Here is a 23975-nt window from a genome sequence, read left to right on the forward strand (position 1 = left end):
TTTTTTATTGATAAAAGTTTCTCTTTTTTTTAAAGAGGTAATTAGCCCCCTACTTGACGCTCAAATTTTGCAAGATTATTTAGTTTAGTTTAGTTTATTGAATGCTTGATATACCGCCCTTCTCAGGGCATCCGAGTGGTTTACAATAAATAATCAAAGGGGAATGGAACTCCTTCCAAAATTTAGAAAAAGATAGCAAGGAAAGAAAATACGCACAGTCCAGAACCGACGGCCAAGCATCACCGTACTTCAACTGAAGAGGAGAAGGCTATGATGAAGAGGTGGGCCTAATAGTGCCCAAAAACGGGGGTAGGACTGTTCAGCACGAAGGTCTTGCTGGAGGGCCGTCCAAAGGGAAGGGGCCACATAAAAAAAGGCTGAACTTCAAGTGCACTCAAGATGGGCAGAGTGAGTGGGGGCAGGGGGGAGAGAGAGGCGGTAGGTTAAGGCTGAACATAAGGCTCGGGCTGGGATATAGGAAGAAATTAGGTCAGACAAGTAGGACAGGCAACCAATGTAGAGGATCTTATGAGCCAGGGTAAGAAGCTTAAACTGGATGTGAAACAGGACAGGTAACCAGTGGTGATGGACCCACAAAGGTGAAACATGGTCAGACTTATGGGCGTGATTATGCAGTTGATATCCCTTTATCTTGTGGTATAAACTTCCACAGCATCCTATCAGACCAGTCTAGACCAATGGATTGTGATCCCCTAGCAGCAAATGCAGACAGAGGAAGAAAATAGTTTTAGTGACTCACCCCTTAAAGGTATTATGCAGCATAGAATGTTCAGTATTTCCTCTGTTTCCCAACCTGCTTTACAACTAGTTTCAGTTGAGCTTTAACTACCCTTTTGCTATTTTCTGCTCCTCAGCCAGTATAAGACTGAGACTCGGTTAAGTTTGGGGGTGCCTGTTTAGTTTGTTCTCCTGAACCAGCTTCTCAGCTGTGTTCCAGTTGAGTTGAGGGGTGCCCTCCTGGGCTTGTTCTCCTTACCCAGTTTAATGCCTGTGGTTCAGTTGAGTTGGGGTGCCTTCTTTGGCATAAACTCCTGTTTAAAAAAAATAAAAGGCAGCTGTTCTATGGAGCTGAGGTATATCTCAGAGGTCTCTGAGATCCCTAACACCCCTCCCCCTCTGGTCCATTGGACCGCCAACATTTCCTGTGGAAGTCAGCCTACATTGGGTGAGCTTATTTATTTCAGTGCTGTGGTGCTTGTGCCTCTGTTCCTTATTAAGCTGTCACTGGTATCTGGCATGTCTTTTTCTCACAGCAAGGATTACTGATAGGAACCTTTGTTTTTCTGGTTTATATAAGCAGTGAAATGTTTTGTGTGACTATCTATAAGCAATGAATATTTCTTTGACTTTTATGTGGAAGATTAGCTACTCCTAGTTGTGTGACATTAAATTTTCCTTAGCGTTCCAGACTGTTACAATTTTTCCCGTCAAAATTCTTTTTTTTTTTTTTTCATTTCTGTTAGCTAGTGTTTGTTTTTTTCAAGGGTATCCTGGCTGTTTGATCCACAGCAAGCAAATCCAGACATTTATTAGCTCTCCTCGAGTAAAAAAAAAATGATCGTACCCCTTACTAGGACATATGCTCCTATTCTTTGGTTCATTGCTGTATGCTGCAATTTGATTTAATTTTGTAATTTCTGGTACAGTCATCTTAATGGTTACAGTACCTGCCTGAATAATAGTATATTTACATCCAGCTCTGCTGCTCTGCCAGTAGGCTTGGACTTAGCTCCTACACCTCCTCCGCCGGAAGCCACTGCCTCCAAGTAATAATTTAACCTGCTTCTAAGCTACTGAATTTAGGAGAGGATAAGTTAGGGGAGGGAAACGGAGGATTTTTCAGCTCCCTGAGCATGATGGAAATTGTGACAGGTTTCTTATTGTAGCCACGTTAGTTTCTGTTCGCACTTGCTCAACCCTTGCCTGCCTCTTTCAACTTTCTGCTACTTTTCTCTCTGTTTAATTTGAATATCAATTGCGCTAAGTCTGTTGTTATGTGCTGTAGTCAGTCATTAATTGCAGTTAACTGTGTTTAGGGGGTCTGTCTATGAAGCAGCGCTAGCAGCTGTCAATGCGCTAGTGCTGACATGGCCCATTCAAAGTGAATGAGCCGTGTCGGCACTAACGCATGTACATCCACTAGTGCTGCTTAGTAAACTGGAGCATTAGTTTTTCCTATAGGGAGTTCCTAAAAATTAACTGTTGTTAACTTCTTCAGCCAGCTGGCTATATTTTGGCATAAATAGCCAAACTTGCTATTTTTTCTATCATTTATATTATTCTTAAAAAAAAAATCCTATCTGGTCAATGCTGTACGATGCAACTCTTGGTTGTGTTCTACCAAATTTGATGGGTGCACTCTATTTCAACATGAGTTACTCATCTGGCTTGCCCGATTCAGGATAGTTGCATTAGTTTTTTTCAGTTATGGAAATAGTGCGGCTGAAGACACTGATGATTTGGAGCTGGTCCAATTGCAGTTTTTCCATTCACTGTAGTTCACCTCCACATATAGTGCACAGTTCTTTCTATATCTTCCTGGGCTTTTCAGCCCCTGTGTGTGTCATTGTCCACCTGTGTTGCAAATTGCACCAACCACCTGGGTTGCACGGTTGCTTAGTGGCACTGATATTGCACACTAACTGCACCCACTGGTATTCCACAATGGTGACATCCAGCAGTGTTGTATGATTGCAGCAACTGCCTGGGTTGCATGATTGCAGCAACCACCTTGGTTGTACGATGGCAACAAATGCCTGGATTGCGCACTTACACCCGCTGGCACAGTTGCTCAGTGGCACCGGTATTGCACTCTAACTGCACCCAACGGTATTGCACAGTGGTGACATCCAGCTGTGTTGCATGATGGCAGCAACCATCTTGGTTGCACAGCGGCTACCTGTATTACACAATGGCAGTACCCCTCTGGGTTGCTCTCCTGTAGCAGCAGCCACCTGTATTGCACAATGGTAGCTCTCCTCTGGATTACTTCCCTGTAGCAGCAACCTCCTGTATTGTACAATGGCAGCACTCCTCTGGGTTGCTCAACCATTGGTAGCAGTTGCCAATCTAGCTGCTCTGCAGCATCTACCTGTGTCACTCCTGCTACCATCTCCTCTGTTGTGTAGCTGCAACAGTCACTGTTTGCTTACTTACACTGGATCGTTCCATAGTTGCAACAACCGCCGGTACTACTCAGCTTAAGCAGTCGCTTATTTTCTGTGCCTGCAACAACCACATGGGTTGCACAGTACTGGTATTTCATAGATATGATAGCCATCTATTTTATACGGTTACATGTTCAGCTGCGCTGTATGGCTGAAATAGCCACATTTCTTCTTTACCTTCAGCAATCGCCTACATGTCCAGGCATTCCAAGTCAGTTATATAGCTCTGCTCTAGTATCCAGCTATGTAGCATGGTTACTGTGTCACCATGAATGTTCCAAGTATGGTTCAGTTATGGAAGCTGCTTGTATCACAGTTACAAACCTGCCTATGTGGCATCAGATGTTCCAGCTGTCTGTGGTAGATTGGATGGACATTTATATGGCATTCCAGTCAACAGCTGACTGCATGTGGTTAGCTGTGGTAACCAGAAATAGGGCATCAGAGTCAGCATCCACACATATGTCAGTTACGGCAAGTAGTTGCCTTTGTATCGCTCCATGGTGTGACCGTGCCTCAAATATTGTGTTCAATTCTGGTCGCCGCATCTCAAAAAAGATATAGTGGAATTAGAAAAGGTGCAGAGAAGGGTACGAAAATGATAAAGCGGATGGGATGACTTCCCTATGAGGAAAGGCTAAAGCGGCTAGGGCTCTTCAGCTTGGAGAAAAGGCGGCTGAGGGGAGATATGATAGAGGTCTATAAAATAATGAGTGGAGTTGAACAGGTAGATGTGAAGCGTCTGTTTACTCTTTCCAAAAATACTAGAACTAGGGGGCATGCGATGAAGCTACAAAGTAGTAAACTTAAAATGAATCTGAGAAAATCTTTCTTCACTCAACGTGTAATTAAACTCTGGAATTCGTTGCCAGAGAATGTGGTAAAGGAGGTTAGCTTAGCAGAGTTTATGAAAAGGTTTGGACGGCTTCCTAAAGGAAAAGTCCATAGACCATTATTAAATGGACTTGGGGAAAATCCACTTTTTCTGGAATAAGCAGTATTTATTTATTTATGACATTTCTATCCCACAGTATTCCCAACCAAGGGCAGGCTCAATGTGGCGTACAATAGTTAATAAGCAAATAATAGTACAAAATACTGTTCACAGGTCCTCCGATTCGTTTTAAATTTACCACACTGCAGCTTCATCGCATGCCCCCTTGTCCTAGTATTTTTGGAAAACGTAAACAGATGCACCACATTGACCCGTTCCATCCCACTCATTATCTTATAGACCTCTATCATATCTCCCCTCAGCCGCCTTTTCTCCAGGCTGAAGAGCCCCAGCCCCAGACCCATACCTCTTTCAGTAGACTGTCTTCACTGGTTTTGGTGGCTGACTAGGTGCCTCATCTACTCTGCACAACTATTTAGTACAGTTTTGCCGATTGCTCATATGGCTCCGGATATACAAGCCACCTACTTTGTGTCATTCTACAGTCTAGCTGTTTTGCTCAGATACATGAACCCACCCTAGTAATCTGCTGGGGATGAATCATTCCAAATTTCTTTAATTATACTCCTACACTCTATTTGTTCACACCGGAGCCTGTAACCACTTCTCCAAAATTATGTAAGCCACTTTGAGCCTACCAATAGGTGGGAAAATGTGTGATACAAATGTAATAATAACTAAATAACTTGATAGCACTGGCATTAGCTATCACTGTCATACAACTGCAGGAAGAATCTAATATTGTGGGGGGGTTTCTCAGACTAATAGGCTTCCATCATGGGTTGTCCTGTCTGAATGTCTCAGGGCCCTTATGCACGCTCCATGGATAAATCCTACTTATCTGTTCCCTTCTCCACTACTGCCAACTCCAGACTTCGCGCCGTCTGTCTCGCTGCACCCTACGCCTGGAATAAACTTCCTGAGCCCCTGCGTCTTGCCCCATCCTTGGCCACCTTTAAATCTAGACTGAAAACCCACCTCTTTAACATTGCTTTTGACTCGTAACCACTTGTAACCACTCGCCTCCACCTACCCTCCTCTCTTCCTTCCCGTTCACATTAATTGATTTGATTTGCTTACTTTATTTATTTTTTGTCTATTAGATTGTAAGCTCTTTGAGCAGGGACTGTCTTTCTTCTATGTTTGTGCAGCGCTGCGTATGCCTTGTAGCGCTATAGAAGTGATAAGTAGTAGTAGTAGTCTCTTGTAACCAGAGCTAATATTGTGATGTCATAATGCCTCAGTCCACCAATAAGAGCCAACCTCATCAGTGATGTCACAATGGCTTGATTGTCCTATACTTGGCTCACTTTTATTACATAGCTCTTTGAGCAGGGACTGTCTTTCTTCTATGTTTGTACAGCGCTGCGTATGCCTTGTAGCGCTATAGAAGTGATAAGTAGTAGTAGTAGTCTCTTGTAACCAGAGCTAATATTGTGATGTCATAATGCCTCAGTCCACCAATAAGAGCCAACCTCATCAGTGATGTCACAATGGCTTGATTGTCCTATACTTGGCTCACTTTTATTACATAGCTCTTTGAGCAGGGACTGTCTTTCTTCTATGTTTGTACAGCGCTGCGTACGCCTTGTAGCGCTATAGAAATGCTAAATAGTAGTAGTAGTAGTAGTAGTAATGTAGATAGGGAAGCACAGTGGTTTTTCAGCCCCTGATAGCTTTCTTCCTTTATTTCCTTCTCTGGATATTCAGCTCCTTCAGGATTTCCATTATAGTTGCCATATTGCCTTCAAAAGACTCTTTCAAGGAAAACATCAGTTGGATTTGTTTCTTGGTCTGCTCATCTCCTCCATGGTCTATCAGTACTATTTTCTATTATTACATCTTATCATGGGAATCACATTTTTCTCCTGTTCCATCATTTTTGTCTTTCCAGATCCCTTCTGATTGCTCTTGGTTCTATCTACTAGGTACTGCTAGAAAGAACCTCTAAAGCTATTCCAGTTTATCTATATCTTTCTGTCACTTTATTAGACTGGGGAGATTAATGATGCATTTACATGCAAAATTATTTCTCTCTTTTTTGAGTGTTTAGATCTTTTAGTCTTGCCCTGTGTTGGTGACATTGCTTTGCTACATCCCATTGGTCTTTACTGGTATAACTTTCTTTCCTTTATTCCTGTCAGGCCCGCCCAGAATCCCTCCCTGGTTGATTAATTTTATTTTGCATACAAGCTATATTTTTCTGATAACACGGATTCTGCTTGTACACATCTCCTGACTCGGCGAAATATCAGCATGTCAGTAGAGTATATGCTTCTCTAGGAGGTAAGGTTATTACCTGATTGAATTACTTGGCCTTAAAGTTTCTATATTGGCTATCAGGCAGATTTTGAGTACCATTGGTTGGCTATTTGAAATATTGAATATTCTTTGCTACATAATACCCTTAAGGGGCAAGTCACAAGAACTATTTTCTTCCTCTGTCTCCACCTGCTGGTAGGATAGAACTAAAGGAAAGAAAGTTATTAGTAACTTACAGTAACTATTCCATACCCCAATTTTGGTACCTTTTTGCTCAGTGGGACATATACTGTAAGTAACAGAAGCTGCCAAAGGTGCAGTTAGCGCTGGTGTTTGTAATGCCACATCAAGAGGTGACATTAGATGTGTCTGTACTAATGTGCTTGACAGTAATATGCAGCAGGGAGCTTTTCTGTGCGGAGCCTGCATGGGTTTTGCTGGAAATGCCCTCAACATATCTCACAGCCTTTGCATTTACCACTTTGCACTTACCAATTTTGTTATTTAACCTGTGGTAAGTGCAAATCTATTTTCCTTTAGTAAAACAGCCCCTAAGTGTTAGTAAATAGAGGACTAAGGAGTTCTTTTACCAAGCTGCAGGAAAAAGTGGCAGGGGCCATTTTTCTCATGTTCCAGGGCCCTTTTTACTGCAGTGGGTAAAAAAGCCCCCAGCACACATGGCCATGCGGTGAGAGAACTCTTACCACATGGCCATGCGGCAGAGAGACCTTACATCCACCCATTGAGGTGGTGATAAGGGCTCCTGCTCTAACCCAGCGGTAACCGGGCAGTGCGTGGCGATGCCCAATTACCGCCGGTTTATCACCGCGCAAGCCATTTCCAGGGGTTTTCTTTTCCCCCTGGAAATGGCGCACGCTCAGGGTGGGACTACCACCGGCAGCCGCATTGGGCCGGCGGTAATCCTGGAAGAGTGAGCAGTGAGCCCGCTTTTGGCTTACCGCCACTCTGTAAAAAGGCCCCTAAATGAAATAACATATTCTACTACAAAATGATACAAACATTCACATCCCTAGTGCCAAAAGTCTGGATGCCTTTAATGTGTCATTTCCAGTAATTTTCAAACAGAAATTATCCAGGTAATTTCTTTATGGTTCTTAGCATAAAATACACACACTGAAAGTACCCATTCAGTTGCACCTACGTTGCCTCTAAAATTTGTTTCCTGTATAATTTTCTGTCAGATTTCTTTGTAAAAACAAAATAAAACATTGACAGTCAGTATAACCAGCAATGTAGGAAATCAATGCCCTGAGTTCCACTCAAACTTCAAACAGAATGTTGACTGATAAAAAAAAATTTCAGATACAATCAAAATATGATTTTCATAGGTCTCCTGTGTTTTTCTTTGCTTAGGTGCTTTTAATGTTGTTCTATCTTTTTCATATAACTACATGATCTGACCATTGAAATACTACATGATGTAACACATTGTTTTGTGATATTCATAGTCAAGCCTAATAAGCGTGAGAGAGCCTTTTTTCTATGTTTCTTTATGGATACTTGAGCAAAAATACAGAAGGCCATCTCTCTCTCTCTCTCTCTCTCTCTCTCTCTCTCTCTCTCTCTTTCTCTCTCTCTCTCTCTTTCTTTTTTCTCTCATATTAGAATATTTTGTTTGTTATTAACTACAAAGGATGTAGCTCACAATAACAACTCAATAGCGCCTTTATTGTGCATGCTTAGTCTTGTTATTCGTTGTTTATGGCATTCCGATGATTTGTTTTTTATTTGTTTTTTTCTCACCTACCCAAAAATGCACTGCTGCCCCCATGATGCACCTCTGCTTGCTGTTTATGTTAATGCGCTTGAACCCCATTGGCCCATTGCCATCATGTGCTCGCTGCCTGCTAATTAAGACTCAGTCGGCTGTCAAATCACTGAAGCGACCCCTCGAGGCAACCTTTGACCTGGTACTATGACCTTTCACCTTTTAGCTTGGCATGTAGCTTAATTATAGAAACAAGTTTTAGCTTAAAATTTATTTTATATGTCCTTTTGTGTTGTAAATATTTTATATACAGTGGAAAATTGAATGTGGTTTCTTGATATACTGGGGCAGTCATTTACTAAAAGCATGCACTAATGCTGTTAGCACACATTAATTATCGCAAATTACATTTTACACAATAAGCAAGACACATTAATGACATTAGCATGCACTATTAGTAAATGGTCCCGTTAGTTTGGAAACTATGTATATATATCTGTATCTCTATCTACTTATTAGAGGGTGTTAAGCACCAATGGGCAGTTAGCGTGCCAAAAATAGGCTATCACAAAATGCGTAGAAGCATTTTGCTGTATTTTGCCTTTTAGCATTTGCTAATTCGCACATTAGGTAGCTTGTTTGCATTAGCACAAGATAACTGGTTAATGTGGGAGCACTTAGGGCTGGATTAAGCAAATGGCTCTCAACATTTGGCGCTGAAAAACAATCAGTGCTGAACGGTATTCTGTAACTAGCATTCCATGATGGCGCCCTTTATAGAATAGCACGCAGCGTCAGGATCCACACACAACTTTGGGTGCGAGAATTTACACCAACTGAAACTTGGTGTAAATCTAGTGTGGGTAAGTTAGGTGCGGATTCCTTGTATTCAGTAATACTACGCACATCTTTAATAAATACCCCTGACCTGCACATGCCCCTCCCATGGCGACGCCCCCTTTTGAATTGCATGCTATAAGTTTTGAGTGCAGATCTTCATAAAATAGTGCTTATCGAGATGTGTGCACAAATCCAAATTGTTGCTAATTAATGCCGATAATTGATTGGTAGTGCCCAGTTATTGGCGCTAAGTGACTCTTTAGCCAATCTAGTTGCGTGTGCATCTCAGAATAGCACACAGTTTTGCACGCATAAAATTTGCATGCCTTTTATAGAATCAAGCTATTTAGCAACTCCTAAATAGGAGACGGTAAGTGTTCCTTCATTAACTTTTTACAGGTAGCGTGTGCTAATGCCTTAACATACTGCTGCATTAGAAATGCACTTAGGGTGCTGGAAAGTCCGATGATAAAAAGCGCCAAGCCCATTCCTAACGAGTTTCAGAAAAAGGGCCCCTACATCTTTGTATCTATTTCTCTGTATGTATACATAGAGATAAATATGAAGAACATTTTGTTTAGATTTATAGTATGCCACATTCAGTTTTACCACGTGAAAATGCTCTACTGAAACTCTTTGGGGGCTTTAAATATTGTGGGATCCTTTTACCAAGGGGTAGTATGCAGTACCGTGGGGCGCGCTCAGGCGCCCTATGGTAGTTCACATATCTGTGCACGCTTCCCCGGCACTAAAAACTACTTTGTACTTTTTAGCGCTGGCGGTGTGTTTACGGGGGTGGAGAGTAGGTGTGCCCAGTGCTAATCGATTAGCGCAGCCGCATTGCTGCATGCCAGACGATTAGCGCATGCCTAGCGCATCAGCCTTTTCTACCTACTAAGTAGGTGTTAGTAAGGGCTCACGCGCTAATGGCCGCGCGCTGATTTGAAAATTAGCACATGGCCATTAATGGGAAAAATGGAAATGTGGCCATTTTACAGCCGTGCTAAAAGTGGCCTCAGCGCCCGGGGAAACCCACGTGCTAATGGTAGCGCATGGCCACTTTTAGCGCAGCTTAGTAAAAGGGCCCCTGTATTTCTTATCACGTATCTCTCTTTGTGAATGGCATGGCTTTAGTGATAGTTTTATATAGTTTTAACACTTGTAAGTCAGTGCATGCTGTGGTACGTTTTGCATGTGTAGTTAGACTTTGGGAAGTGTGGGTGTAAATTAATATATTCTTATCTATTCCAGTCATTGTAAGATTACTATTAACATTGCTTTAATTGTTGATCCTCATGGAGCTAGCAGTGCAGCCTTTTTGTTTTTTTTCCTACATTATTGCTTCTTACTGTAAACCCAAAGCTGAATGTTACTTAAGCTGTTATGCACATTGCAACTTACGGTCCAGCTCCAACACAATTACTTTTCATAAGATCCTAGATTACAGCTTGTATCAGAGTTTTTACTTTACCTTTTTCTTGTTTGCTAGTTCAGTCTGTTGCTTGGTTAAAGAATGGCAATGGCTGCCTGTTTTTTTTGTACTCCACTGATTGTCCTCTCTCTTTTATTTCTGTTCAATATTCGTCTACACATCAGGGGATCCCCCAGGCGGTACTGCCCCCTTTACCAAAGAGGCCTGCACTTGAAAAAACCAATGGTGCCACCACAGTTTTTAATACTGGCATGTTCCAGTACCAACAGGCGCTCGCAAACATGCAGTTACAGCAGCAAGCAGCCTTCCTTCCGCCAGGTAAAATCCCGTTTCTTTTCTATAGAGCAAAGCACGCACGCTATCGTTTCAGTCTTGCGGGAAAAGTCAAACTGTTTTTATGTAGTGAAACAGATTTATTGCCTTTCATACTGGAGAGGGAGAGAGAGAAATCAAGCAGACAGAATTAATGGGGAGGGGGGTTAAATGTTGATTTTGCACCTACTTTTTTAGCTGCTTAAAGGCCCTGTTTACAAAGGCGCACCAGCGTTCATTGGTGCGCACTTAAAAATTAGTGCACACTAACTGTGTAGGCACCCAGCACGCTAACAAATGCTAGCGCACCTTTGTAAACAGGGCCCTAAAATGTTATCAGACTAGAATATCAATAAGTTTTGGCATGAGGGTATAACGCATTATAGAATTGCATAGGGGAATCTGTTGAGTTTGGTTCTGACCTGTCTTTTCATTAGTTGATTTTCGCACTCAGTATTCTTTGTTTTAATTCCCCTGTTTCCTCTCTGCTTATCACTCCTTCACCCCAAATGACATGACTGGTGATTCTGTTCTACTCTCACTGACCCTGAGGCTGGAGGAAAAATTTATCCGAGATGATCCCTTAGTGCCTCACTCCAGTTAACAGAGGCCACCACAGCTATGAGTGTCACCTCCATGGCATGCCAGGAGCCCTGCTGACCCTGTCAAACAGGAGGCTTCAAAATAAGCACCTCAGTGCAAAGCACTACAGCCCGAAAGAAAAAAAAATGAAGGAGCTCAGTTCACCCAAATGTGGAACTTTGATGTGAATATTTTTATACATATAAGTTTTTATTCTGAAATTTTGCTCTATAGAAGAAAACAAAAGTGATTGTGAGGCACTGAAATCTTCGAAAACTAACATATTCACTCTTACGTCACTTCCTGCTTAAATTCAGTCCCCTCTGATATTCAACAGCATTTAACCAGGTAGAATCAGCATTGGCTGATTAAATGTCCCTTAACTGGCTGACCGGTGATATTTAGCAGGGGATAGCTGGCTATCTCCCGCTAAATATCACTGGCTAGCAGATAGCCGGTAATATTGACCGACATAGGGCCCCTTTTACCAAGCTGCGGCATAAGGGGGCCGACGCTGGTGTCAGTGCATGTATTACATTCATGCCGAGGCCCCCTTTTACTGCAGCTGGTAAAAGGGAAGTCTCACTTTCTGACAGGAAATGGCCGGGCGACAAGTAAAGCACTTGTCATGCGGCCATTTCAGGGAAGAGCCCTTACCACCACCCATCGAGGTGGCGGTAAGGGCTCTCGCGTTAACCCAGCGGCAACCGGGCAGCTCACGGCACTGCCCCATTACCACCGGGTACAATCCAGCGATACAAAAATAAATACATTTTTGTAGTGCCGGAAATGACGGCACACTAGGGGGGTGGGGAGTACCACCGGGCTGCTGCGGTAGCCCAGCGATACTTTCTGTATAGTGAGCGGTAAGCCCACGTTGGGCTTACCACTTCTTATTAAAAGGAGCCCATAACCAGGTATCCACCAATTTTTCAGCCCCACTTTAGTGGCTATATTTGGCTGTGTGAATACGTGGCTCTCTGGTTAGAAGATAACTGGCTATTTCTGAATATCAACAGAGCCGGTTACTTTCTATTCAGTCGAAAATAAACCATATATTCAACGCCGGTCACAGGAAACGGTCCGGCATTGAATATCTGGGTTTAGCAGTGACCGTGGGACTCCCACAGTCTGACTATCAGCCCCAATAACTTTATTTGCCATCATAGTTTTATTATACCTAATCTCTTTGTTGACATACAGAACTACATCACCAATGTTTGAAACTAGGAAAAAGAAATTTGTTGAGCATTGGCCCCTCTGTGATGTCAGCTTTAAAAGTAAAACAGTCACACATTTCAATCCAACCACTACACTGCTTTACTTAAATATATGAAAACCACTTGTACTGACAATTCAACAGAGAATAAATAAAAAATAAATAAAACATTAGACTTTTTCATTCTTAATGAAAAAATCTTAGTCAAAAATTAGAGGGAAGTTTTGGATAATTCTGTTGTCAGGTTCTGGCCTAAGTACATTGAAATTCTGTTTTAGTTCAAAATGTAAATTTGTTTAAACACAAGCATAACAATACAAAGTGCATTAAGGAGTTAAAACAAGAATTAGCATACGTTGTTAATGCATGCCTGCACTGACAACACAGCAGCTTGAAACAGCACCTACTAATTCTCATATTAAATGAGTAGTGGGAAGTGGCTGGGAATGGAAGTGGACTGTTACCCTACAGTTAACCCTCAGTAACTTACCACTCTCAATATCTGTCAATGCAACAGGTAATGCGAAGCAGTTAACATTGCCTAAGTAGGAGGTGTTAAGTGCATCTGCCATGTATTTAGGAGGTAATTCTATAGGTGCCCCGGTGGCATGCAGTGAGAGCATATTTTATATTGGAACCTGGGTGCCCAGATGGTGTTACTAGCATAACCCAGTATCAGAGCACCTAAAATCTAGGCGCATGCAGTTACACCAGACAAAACTCCAAGCGCCTAAATTTGGCAAAAGTGTGCATAACTTACAGTATTCTGTAAGTTGCATGTGTAAGTGGCAGCACTGGTCATGCCCCTTCCATGCTCCACCCAAGTAAGCATCCCCTTAGGAGTGGAGGAGTAGCTTAGTGGTTAGTGCAGCAGACTTTGATCCTGATGAACTGGGATCAGTTCCCGACTGCAGCTCCCTGTGACACTGGACAAGTCACTTAACCCTCCATTGTCCCAGGTACAAAATAAGTATCTGAATATAATATGTAAGCTGCTTTGAGTGTAACCACGGAAAGGCAGTACATCAAGTCCCATCCACTTTCCCTTTCCTTTCGTAGTTATGCACTATCCCTCAAATTCTATAAAAGTCGCTAAAGGGATCACCAATACAGAAATCAATCCCCATTCAAAGGAATTTCTTTTAATATAAATTATGTGATGGACCATTAACCTCTGGATTCTATATAGCGTGACTTAAGTTGCTTGCACAAATCCAGCCATATTCTGGACTTATGCACGCAACTTAATTACTTAACAAGCCTATCAGCACCAGTAATTGCCACTTAATAATAAACTATTGACACTAATTGGCATTAATTAGCATTTACTTGCAGAACTGTCTAAGCGTATTCTATAACGTGATAACTGTAAATTCTAAGTCGCATAGTTGAAAAGGGCCCTGGGCATGGAATGGGTGGGTCATGGGTGTTTCTAAAATCTATGCACGTTGTTATAGTATACACCCAATCTGTGCGTAATTTAGGCGTCAGCATATATACCAGGTTTTCCTTGGTGTAACTTGCCTATGACTAAATTTAGTCATGTGGACAGGCACTTGACGTATTCTATAAACTGAATGGAAATTTAGGCTTATTCTATAAAATACGCCTAAATTTAGGGGTACTTTATAGAATACGCCTATGCATATTTCATTTCGGTGCCAGTTTTTTAGGCTGAAATTGTACACAAAAAATCAATAGCGCAGTTCTAAATATCAATTAATGAACATTTCACTTCAAAAATCATTTTCCTGGATTACCACGGGCAGGGAGCCTAGGCTGAGACTCCTCTTCCCAACTCCTTCTAGGGGCCATTATGTACTGCTTTGTAAGTCAGGGGAAATGTGCCTCCTCTTTGTCTCTCCCCCCCTCCAAAGCCTTTCTATCCCTCTAGGCTTGGGTTTGTCATGACTCTAAAATATCCTCCCAGCTATTGAATGCCAGCCCAGCTTCTTCCTTCCCTCTAAAGACTCTGATCCTATCCTGAGGTTCCTCTAACCCAATGCTTCTCAATATTTTTGAGGCTGTGACCCCATGAAATAAAATTGTGTGGCCCACTGGAAGTGCATAATGCATCTCTGGAGAGCCCACCTAGGTCATGACCCCAAAATTAGGTTTTGTGACCCCATTAGGGGTCCCAACTCAAAGTTTGGGAAGCTCTACTCCTGTAATGAGACTGCAATGAGAACAGGGATAGTAGGTCTTGATTATCACAATGTATTTTATAGAATTAACCTCTAGATATCATTTCAAGCCATGAGTCTTCTTTTAATAAATTTTTGTTTGAACATGTCCTTAATATCAACTTTTCATGGCAACTACTATTGTTGATTCAGACTCCAGAAAGATTTTGGGTGAATTGAGCCCTTTTAGAATGACTTTCCTCTGAGAGTGAGACTTGGAGGGGCTTAATCGAAAAGGGCGCCCAACTTTTCCTGAGGATGACCTCGTAGGACGTCCCGGCGAAGGGGCGGGGAAACCCGTATTATCGAAACAAGATGAGCATCCATCTTTCGTTTCAATAATACGGTTGGGGACGACCAAATTGCGAAATTTAGGTCGACCTTAGAGGTGGTCATCCCCGATTTTCGACGATAATGGAAACTGAGGACTCCCATCTCAGAAACGACCAAATCCAAGCCATTTGGTCATGGGAGGAGCTAGCATTCATAGTGCACTAGTCCCCCCGACATGCCAGGACACCACCCGGGCACCCTAGGGGGGCACTGCAGTGGACTTCAGAAATTGCTCCCAGGTGCATAGCTCCCTTACCTTGGGTGCTGAGCCCCCCAACCCCCCCCCAAAAAAACCCACTCCCCACAACTGTACAACACTACCATAGCCCTAAGGGGTGAAGGGGGCACCTACATGTGGGTACAATAGGTTTCTGTTGGGTTTTGAAGGGCTCACATTTACCACCACAAATGTAACAGGTAGGGGGGAGGGGCCTGGGTCCGCCTTCCTGAAGTGCACTGCACCCACTAAAACTGCTCCAGGGACCTGCATATTGCTGTGATGGAGCTGGGTATGACATTTGAGGCTGGCATAGAGACTGGCAAAAAATATTTAAAACATTTTTTTTTAGTGTGGGAGGGGATTAGTGACCACTGGGGGAGTAAGGGGAGGTCATCCCCGATTCCCTCCAGTGGTAATGTGGTCAGTTCTGGCACCTTTTAGAGGCTTGGTCGTAAGAAAAAATGGACCAAGTAAAGTCGCCCAAGTGCTCGTCAGGGACGTCCTTCTTTTTTCCATTATTGGTTGAGGATGCCCATGTTTTAGGCACGCCCCAGTCCTGCCTTCGCTATGCTTCCAACATGCTTTGGTTGTCCCTGCAACAGAAAGCAGTTGAGGACGCCCAAAATTGGCTTTCGATTATGCCGATTTGAGCAACTCTAGGAGAAGGACGCCCATCTCCCGATTTGTGTCGAAAGATGGGCGCCCTTCTCTTTCGAAAATAAGCCTGAGGGTGACTCTTTTAGCACGTGCATGATGAATTCTTATATGAAACAGAATAAGACTGGAAGATTACTTCAGAAATTTAGCTTTCCTGTGCCTCATTATTTTCTTTGGTGCCTGTTCATTGTGTAATTGAAGTTAATTGAATCAAATGCATTGTTAGTTCTGATTTTCTTTACTCTTTGCTTCTTGCTTCCTTGAGAATATCAGCAATGGAAATAGCCCAGACTTAAAATGAGGGGCTTTTTTTGGGAAGCTCTGCCCCCCTCCTAAAAATAACAGTAACACGTGTATTTTTAGTTGACCAATCCAAATCAGCAATGTCCGCACTTGTTTATATTTTGAACTTGTAGAGCGAAACAGCAAATTCTAAACTCTCCCTGATACTCTTTATCATAGAGTTTAGAAATGGGACGATCCTATGATTTCTCCCTCAATTTTTTTTCTTTTATTAATGATAATTGGATCCTACATTGCCATATCTTCACATTTTTCCAGCTGTTGTGCCCTGTGTGGTGTGTTCATTGCTGTCTTATATTCTTTTGCTCTGTACTCCTCTCAGGACTGTGTGCACTGGTTATAGTTTCAAAGTTAACTATAATTCCAGCTAAAAGTTAAGTTCAAATGCTGTATAAATATTTATTTTTTAATTACACTTTAATTCTAATTGAACACATGAACTAATCTGCATGAAATACCATAATCCTATAGTTACAGAAGGGCATAACACAGATTCATACATTTTAAATTGTCTACTCTGCCTCTTGTTAATGCCCTTGTTTCTAGAAAAATATGAAGACATTTTCAAGGGGCTGGGCTGAAAGCAGCCCTCCCTGGTGGTTGTGAAAAATGGGCATGCTGTAAAACAGAGTGTGCGCTTTTTGTCACACTAGAAAGGGGTAGCCCTGGGGATTGGGTTGGGAGAGGAACAGAGACTTTCATTTTGAAATGCCCACACATGCTTTAACACAGGCATTTTGCATCTACTGTAAAACAATATTCACTGGCAATTTTCTAGTAGCGCTCCCCACTGACCCCAAATTTTCAAAGAATAAAGTCTGCAGGCAGTTTCCCTTTGAAATTCACTTGCAGAGGACCTAGAAATTCTGTGGTGTTTATAAAAATTACCCCAATATCTTCTATACATACAGTACAGTATTCTTTTAACTCCAGTGCACTGAATAAATAGCAGACGTAGGGTGTAGTTATCAATTTGGGCTACCATTAAGACATGTTATTTTACTATTACATCTTGCTCTTTTAGTACAGGTCCCATTTTATGAGACCTAATTACTAATAACCGGGGTTAACAGTAAAATAACACATCTTAACGGCAGCCCATGTTGATAACCATACCCCTTAATTAAAGAAAAAGTAAATATCTCTAGAGATCAAAATCAGTGCTGTATGTAATAAAATTGAGCCAAGTATAGTGCAATCAAGCCATTGTGACATCACTGGTAAGGTTGGCTCTTAGACATTGGTGGAAAGAAGCACTATGACATCACAATATCAGCTCTGGTTACCACTAAGGAGGGAAGTTATCAACTTGGGCTGCTGTTAAGACGTGTTATTTTACCACTAACATGGTATTTTGGCACAGGTTCCATTTTATGCAGTAACGGTAGCCCACATTGATAAATTCCCCCCTCAGAGGCTTATGTACTAAAGTTCAGATCTACTAAAAAAATGCGCAAAATACCTCAAAGCATGCTAACATGCTGCAAGTTTGGTGTTTTGTATGTACTTTTTTTTTTTTGCATGAGTAGATCTGATTTGTAAATAGATTCACAATTGTGTGCCCTCCACAGATAGTAAAAATGTCATAGATAGACCATGGTGCAAGACAGTTTACTAAAATTCAGAATTAATGAGCTGCTGTGATGAAAATCTTGCAGAACAGCTCATTACCCAGAATTCAGTGAAAACAGCATGAGAAAATATCTTTGTGGCCTGTTTGCAAAAAAAAAAAAAAAAAACACCTCAATGAGAAAAGGTTATTATTGACCACACCCTGTAACTAAACTTCTTTCAGAAGTTTGCTGTGGATCTTATTTGGAACCATAGCAACCTTGTGTAGAAACAGGTTGCTAGGCAAAACTATCAGATAGTACACTGGCCTCATAGATTTTCTCTATAGACATAGCAGAGGTAATTCTATAAAGTGGGTGCTAACATATACTTCTCCATTATTCACATAAATGATTACAATAATGGCATGATGTGTGCACATATGCATGTTAATGCCAAACACCCGCTTAAGCACTATTCTGGGCCTGATATTCAGCCAGCGGCGATCACAGTTTTGTTGACTGCCACTGGCATTAAACCCGGAAATTCACGACATTGAATTTCAGGGTTTGTGGAACCAGGTAATGCATAGTTGGTTAAGTGTGATATTCAGCTTTTAACCAGCTATGGGTTTCCGCATAAAGATAGGACTGACTTTTATGTAGTCCTATTCAAGCGGTTAACTTGGCTGGTTAAGTTCTCAATATCAGCACATAACCAGCCAAGTTCCAACTGTGCCCCGTAATGCCCCCAAAATAGCCAGATTTTGTGGCACAGCTCCAGATTATATGGTACCATTAATAAACTTACCTCAAAGAAATACTAAATATGAGGCAAGAAACTATCTCAGACTACACCTCCCAAATTGCAAAAAAGTGATCTACAAAACTGTCTACTCTGCAGACTTCACTTACCTAGGAACCAAATGTTTGAACTCCTTACCACCCAAAATAAGAAATATACAGGAATATGCTAGATTTTGCAACATCCTCAAATCGTTCTATTCAAACAAACCCTCACAAAGAACAATCATATCTCAAACAGCTAATTATTACTCCATTTACCATTAACTTTCTCTTGGCTTCATGTACATTTTCTCATTCATAATAGATTTTTTTCTAAATGTTAAATATCCATAGCTATCCCAGTGTGTTTATGACACTGTATTGTAAAATTAGATTCTTACAACAAATTACTTTCTTATGCATTATTCTTTGTTATGCATCCAATACTGTTTATTGTAATCCACAATGAACCCAAACTTGTTTGGGATAATGTGGGATATAAATGTCACAAATAAATAAATAAAAATAAATAGCCTCAAACAGGTGATTTAACTGGACAGAAGCTGTTTCTGGCCGGTTAAATCGTGTTGAATATCGACCTGTCTGTAAATATGGATGCACGTTCATAGCGCTTGTTTTACAAGAAGGTCTGCACATAGGTGCGGAGTGGGCAGGATTCACGCACATGTATCTTATAGACAGTGCCCTTTTTCTAGTGAAAAAGGTGCCGGTACTCAAATGCTAGGCCAACCTTCAGGGGTGGGGGTAATCACTGAGGGACCCTCCCCACAATAGCCAGGCCCCCTGCAACCAGTCACAGAACCTATGACAAGGCAAAATTGATGTGTAGAGCCTGAGCTCTTTCATTAAAACTTGGGTTCCATGGGTCAATTTTAGCAGACAATGGAAAAGGTGCCGGTACTCAGTACCCCCAAGTACCCCCTCAAAAAAAGCCCTGCTTATAGAATACTATAAACTGCACATATCTCCATTATTTAGGCACAAGCACTCAAGCTGTGTGGCTGGTATAAGTGCCCATGCCTAAATTACAGGTGCATTCCAGGTACCCATATATAGGTGTGCCATTATAGAATTACCCTCTTAATGGGAGAAATCCCTTGAGAAATCAAACCTAAGGGAGAACATTTTTCTATGGATTTTCTTTTGCTCAGTTTATTATGGCAGTTAGACTATATTGTAGCTGTAAGATATCATGAAAACATGTAGTACGTGTCTGAGGCTACCAAAAACATATTTGTTTTATTCAAGACCTTAAAAATGTATAGGTAATTCAAGCAGCAATTTTAATCTAAATATTACCTGAGCGGCCAGTTTACTAAGCTGTGTTAAAACCAGTTGTTAACCAATTATCGCAGGTATTAGCTGGCAATTTAATACCTAGTTTACTAAATGGCATTAAATCTTTGGGGAATTCAAGTGTTATAATGGAGGTTTGCATTGATTAGTGCAAATATATTATTTCTGGCGGTAACAAATTTGTGTTAGCATTAGCATTCCTTGGCTGACTCATATCTGATGTAAGGTCAGCAGATCAAAAAGGTCTCTCTCAAAAACGAGTAAAAATTAAACACATTTATTTATTGTTATACAAAAATTTAAAAATTCAATCCAATCAAAAACCAAGTTGGCTTGATTAGGCGTTGAGCTTTACAGCGCAAGTCTCGGTGTCTTCTGGTTTGGAAGCGCCATTTTAAATGATGAATTGGAATGGTGGTCATTTGCAGTAATATGCAAGACTATCTTCTCCCTCCTTGACCCTGACAAAGCCAAAACGAATGGCAAAACGGTCTCATTGGTTCAGGGACTGTTCACTTCAGTAGCGTTGTTTTTTTTTTTTACTGAAGACGCTTTAAGGCTCAAAGCCAATGTGAAAGTTTGTTGTGGAAATTAAAATTTTGCATACCAAGCTGAGAGAAAATTGAAATTTTAAATACTGATATGGATGTGTGATCCATTTGAGAAGCTTGAAGTTTTGTTTCTCTTGAAATTATTTATACATTAGCTGTTGTCAAGTTATCCTGAATTTTTTGGACTGTTTGATTGGATTGAATTTTTGTATAACAATAAATAAATGTGTTTAATGTTTACTTATTTTTGAGAGAGACCTTTTTGATCTGCTGACTCACACCTAAAGTAAGCCAGAATCTATCCCCATCCTCAAGACCTCAAAAGTGCCTCTAGTGGTTTGATTCCCCATCCATCCAACATTCCAATTATAGTGGTGTCCTAATTCCCTGCAACCTGAACATCCCAAATACAATGCTTTTCTGAGGCCTCCTCTACCTCTTCAACCTCCAACGACCTGATTGAAGTACTATCTGTATCTCCTGTCACATTTCTAAATTACCATTCTGAATCCCCATTCCCCTCCCTGACATTTTAAACCTGTTGCCCCAAGCTTTGCTGCTTCATACATCTGACATCCCTATTAAAATTCTGTTCCAGTTATCCCTTCTACCCCTCCAAATTATGATTAAAGTGCATATGCAAGGAACACATTTACCTCCAGGAACATCCTTATCAATAGACTCGTTGTCCCAGAAACATCCCATGGACTTCCCCAACCCTGTGCCTGCACTTTGGAGGTCTTAACTTGATGAAAATGCATTATTCCTTCCTCTTCCTGATATATCCCAAATTAAAATGGTGCTCGATAACATCACAAGTCCATTTGCCCTATTTGCTCTCTCATTCTCTCAGCTTAAAAGATTTCCAAAGGTATAGGCAGAGTTTGGTAGGAGGCCAGGGCAGTGGATGAGGCACTAGAGCCCCTTAATCAATATGTCAAGGCGAAAGATGATGGGAGCAGGGCTTGTGATGTTAGGTTTGAGGAGAAGGAGACTCCAGCATAATTTTAATGAGGATATCAGGGGATGGGGAATTCAGGTCACTGAGCAACCTCCTTGAAGTCTTGTGGGTGTGAATTACATTGGTCCACAGGGTCCTTGATGTGGATTTGGGGGACGTGTAGGCAGGTCATAGTCCACAGTTCACCAAAATTGAGCAATGACTTTTGTTGTACCCCAGCTAGGGTCATTTCAACATGTTATGCTGACTAAGTTGAAGCACTAGCACAAAAAATGTTAAGTTTTCTAAAATGAATTTAAGAAAGTAACATTTGGCAAAAAAAAAGGCAAGGATGAAATGTTTGAAAATGAAAAGTGTTCAGGCACACAGTTCATTTGGCTTTTCCGCTCACTTAAAGCTATTCCTTCTAGGTCACTGTGCTATATAATATAATATGATTTGATTGTGCTCATAGTTACATGCCACTGTTCCCATAATAACCATTTTTCTTCCTTGTTTACATAAATTTTCTAATTACACGTGTGATGGGTTGTTTTAATTCTTTTCCCTTTTCAAATCCACCTTCCTGTTGCAATGCATGATGGACAGGCTCAATATTGTGCATGGCGCCCGCTACAAGTGTTGGTAGGTTCCAGCTTTGTTTCTTGATTATCTTAAATCTACAGTGCAGCTCACAGACACTCAAAATCTATTTCCGGATCTCACTGAATGTAAATGTTTGGAAATATAGCTTGTTCATATTGACACCTCGTTAAATACTACCTTTATTTTCATCTGGCACAAATCCTTACACCAGTTTTATTATTACACAGCGGCAAAGGTTGGCAAATCCTATAATTTACCATTTGCCATGATTGATTTTGATTGGCCTGTGAGTTCCAGTGTTTCAAAAGCTATGTTTTCATAAATAACTTACCTTATTACAGTATATAATCCACATAAAATTATTTTTCACTGGATTAATTTTCCTGTAGTATATAAACTTTTTGTCTAGACTTACTGGAAAACGTTTAAATTTGATACTTTTGTAAACATTAGGATCATTTTGTATCAGAATAATGAAGCGTGTTTGTATTGATTTACTTGATTTGATGGTAACTAGCGTTTTCCCCTTTTTCTCTCTTTCATTCCCCTTCCCTTTCTCCCTGGAATGTTGTCCTGCTTTGCACTGTGATTGCATGTCATTCGCTGGTGATGATGTCCTGTCACATGGCTTATTGCTGTGATATAAATATCATGCTCAACTCTTCTGCCACCTACTGCCATGGTCCCTGTACTGCTACACCCTTCTGTATGTTTGCTTATTTGATTTTCCCTCCGAAAGTTCCCATGGTGCACGGTGCTACGCCAGCCACTGTGTCTGCAGCAGCAACATCTGCCACCAGTGTTCCCTTCGCTGCAACAGCCACAGCCAACCAGGTTTGCTAATTTACAGCTTTGTTTCTTCGAACACTCTAGATTGGTGCTCTGAATTAGCATGAGGGTTTAGATTTTGCCTCTTGTTGGCCTACACATTCTTTTCAAATTCACTGGCATTGCCTTTCCAGACTTTTACATGGATGGTAAATCCATTTCTGAGTTTTAGAGACTCACATTTTATCATTAAAGCCTATGTTTCTTGATTGTTTCTTATTTTATTTTATCTTTTGAATAAAACAGCCAGGATCAGTGTTTATTCAAAATATTTAGAAAGACCTACCTTTGAAATAAACCAGCCGTAAAATCATAGATTTGGGATATTGCGTGTTCAGATGCGACTAAGGTTAGGGATATATACTAGAAAAAACAATTTCCATTCATTTTTGGATTTGGGGGATTCTGTCCAAATTCTAGATTTTCTTTTTGGTTTGCTTCACACATTCATTTACAGAAAAATGTCATGCATGTTAGAACTTTTAGACCCATGCTTTAATTCATAGGTTAATGAGCATAAAATCAATTTTCCATGCACTAAAATTTTTGAAATTGCACTGATGAATACACATCCCTAGGTTGCAGGTTATTAGGGATTCGATATTCACAGATAAAGACCATACAGCCTATCCTGTCTGCCTATCCATGCCAACTACTAGCTCTACAATTCCTTCCTCTCGCCCAGAGATCCTCTGAGGTGCTTTTACTAAGGTGTGCTAATGGATTTAGCACACGCTAATGATTAGCATGTGCAAAATGCTAAGTAGCCCATAGGTATAAAATGGGCTTCTAGCATTTAGCATGCGCTAAATCCATTAGCACACCTTAGCAAAAGGACCCCTCTGTGCGTGTCCCATGCCTTCTTACAGTCAGATGCAGTTTTCATCTCCACTGGGAGGCTATACCATGAATCTGCAACCCTTTTTGTAAATGCACATTGTTTTACAAATGAGGTTTGAAATGTTCTTCCTGCTCTTGTATGCAGATAAAACGCGTGTGCTGTTTCAAAGCATACACATTTTTTACTTAGAATCGTGGGCAGGAAACATACAGGAGATGATTGCATTTTCAAATCATACAAGTAGTTTGCAACCTGTTCCTCAAGCAGATACAAATTACTGGAGTGCAAAAGTTACCACGCTGCACATGCAGCTCAAATTTTTTAAAGGAAATGGCTCAAGC

General features: G+C 41.1%; 1 protein-coding gene across 13 annotated transcripts in view; it reads left to right on the plus strand.

Moving 5' to 3' along the window:
- Positions 1–23975, plus strand: part of MBNL1 (muscleblind like splicing regulator 1) — a 320658-nt gene that overhangs the window by 269374 nt on the left and 27309 nt on the right. For 6 of the 13 annotated variants that reach the window (XR_003943570.1, XM_030216344.1, XM_030216352.1 and 3 more), the window contains 4 exons: positions 8283–8336; positions 10571–10724; positions 21969–22004; positions 22705–22799. Coding sequence is in view for 12 of the 13 variants with exons in the window: in XM_030216344.1 (XP_030072204.1) it covers positions 8283–8336; positions 10571–10724; positions 21969–22004; positions 22705–22799 (339 nt within the window). In the remaining variant the exon portion in view is untranslated. The remainder of the gene's footprint in view (positions 1–8282; positions 8337–10570; positions 10725–21968; positions 22005–22704; positions 22800–23975) is intronic. The other 7 variants (XM_030216347.1, XM_030216353.1, XM_030216348.1 and 4 more) reach the window with 4 other exon arrangements.

The sequence above is a fragment of the Microcaecilia unicolor genome, chromosome 10 (assembly GCF_901765095.1).
Source record: "Microcaecilia unicolor chromosome 10, aMicUni1.1, whole genome shotgun sequence".
Taxonomy (NCBI): Eukaryota; Metazoa; Chordata; class Amphibia; order Gymnophiona; family Siphonopidae; genus Microcaecilia; species Microcaecilia unicolor.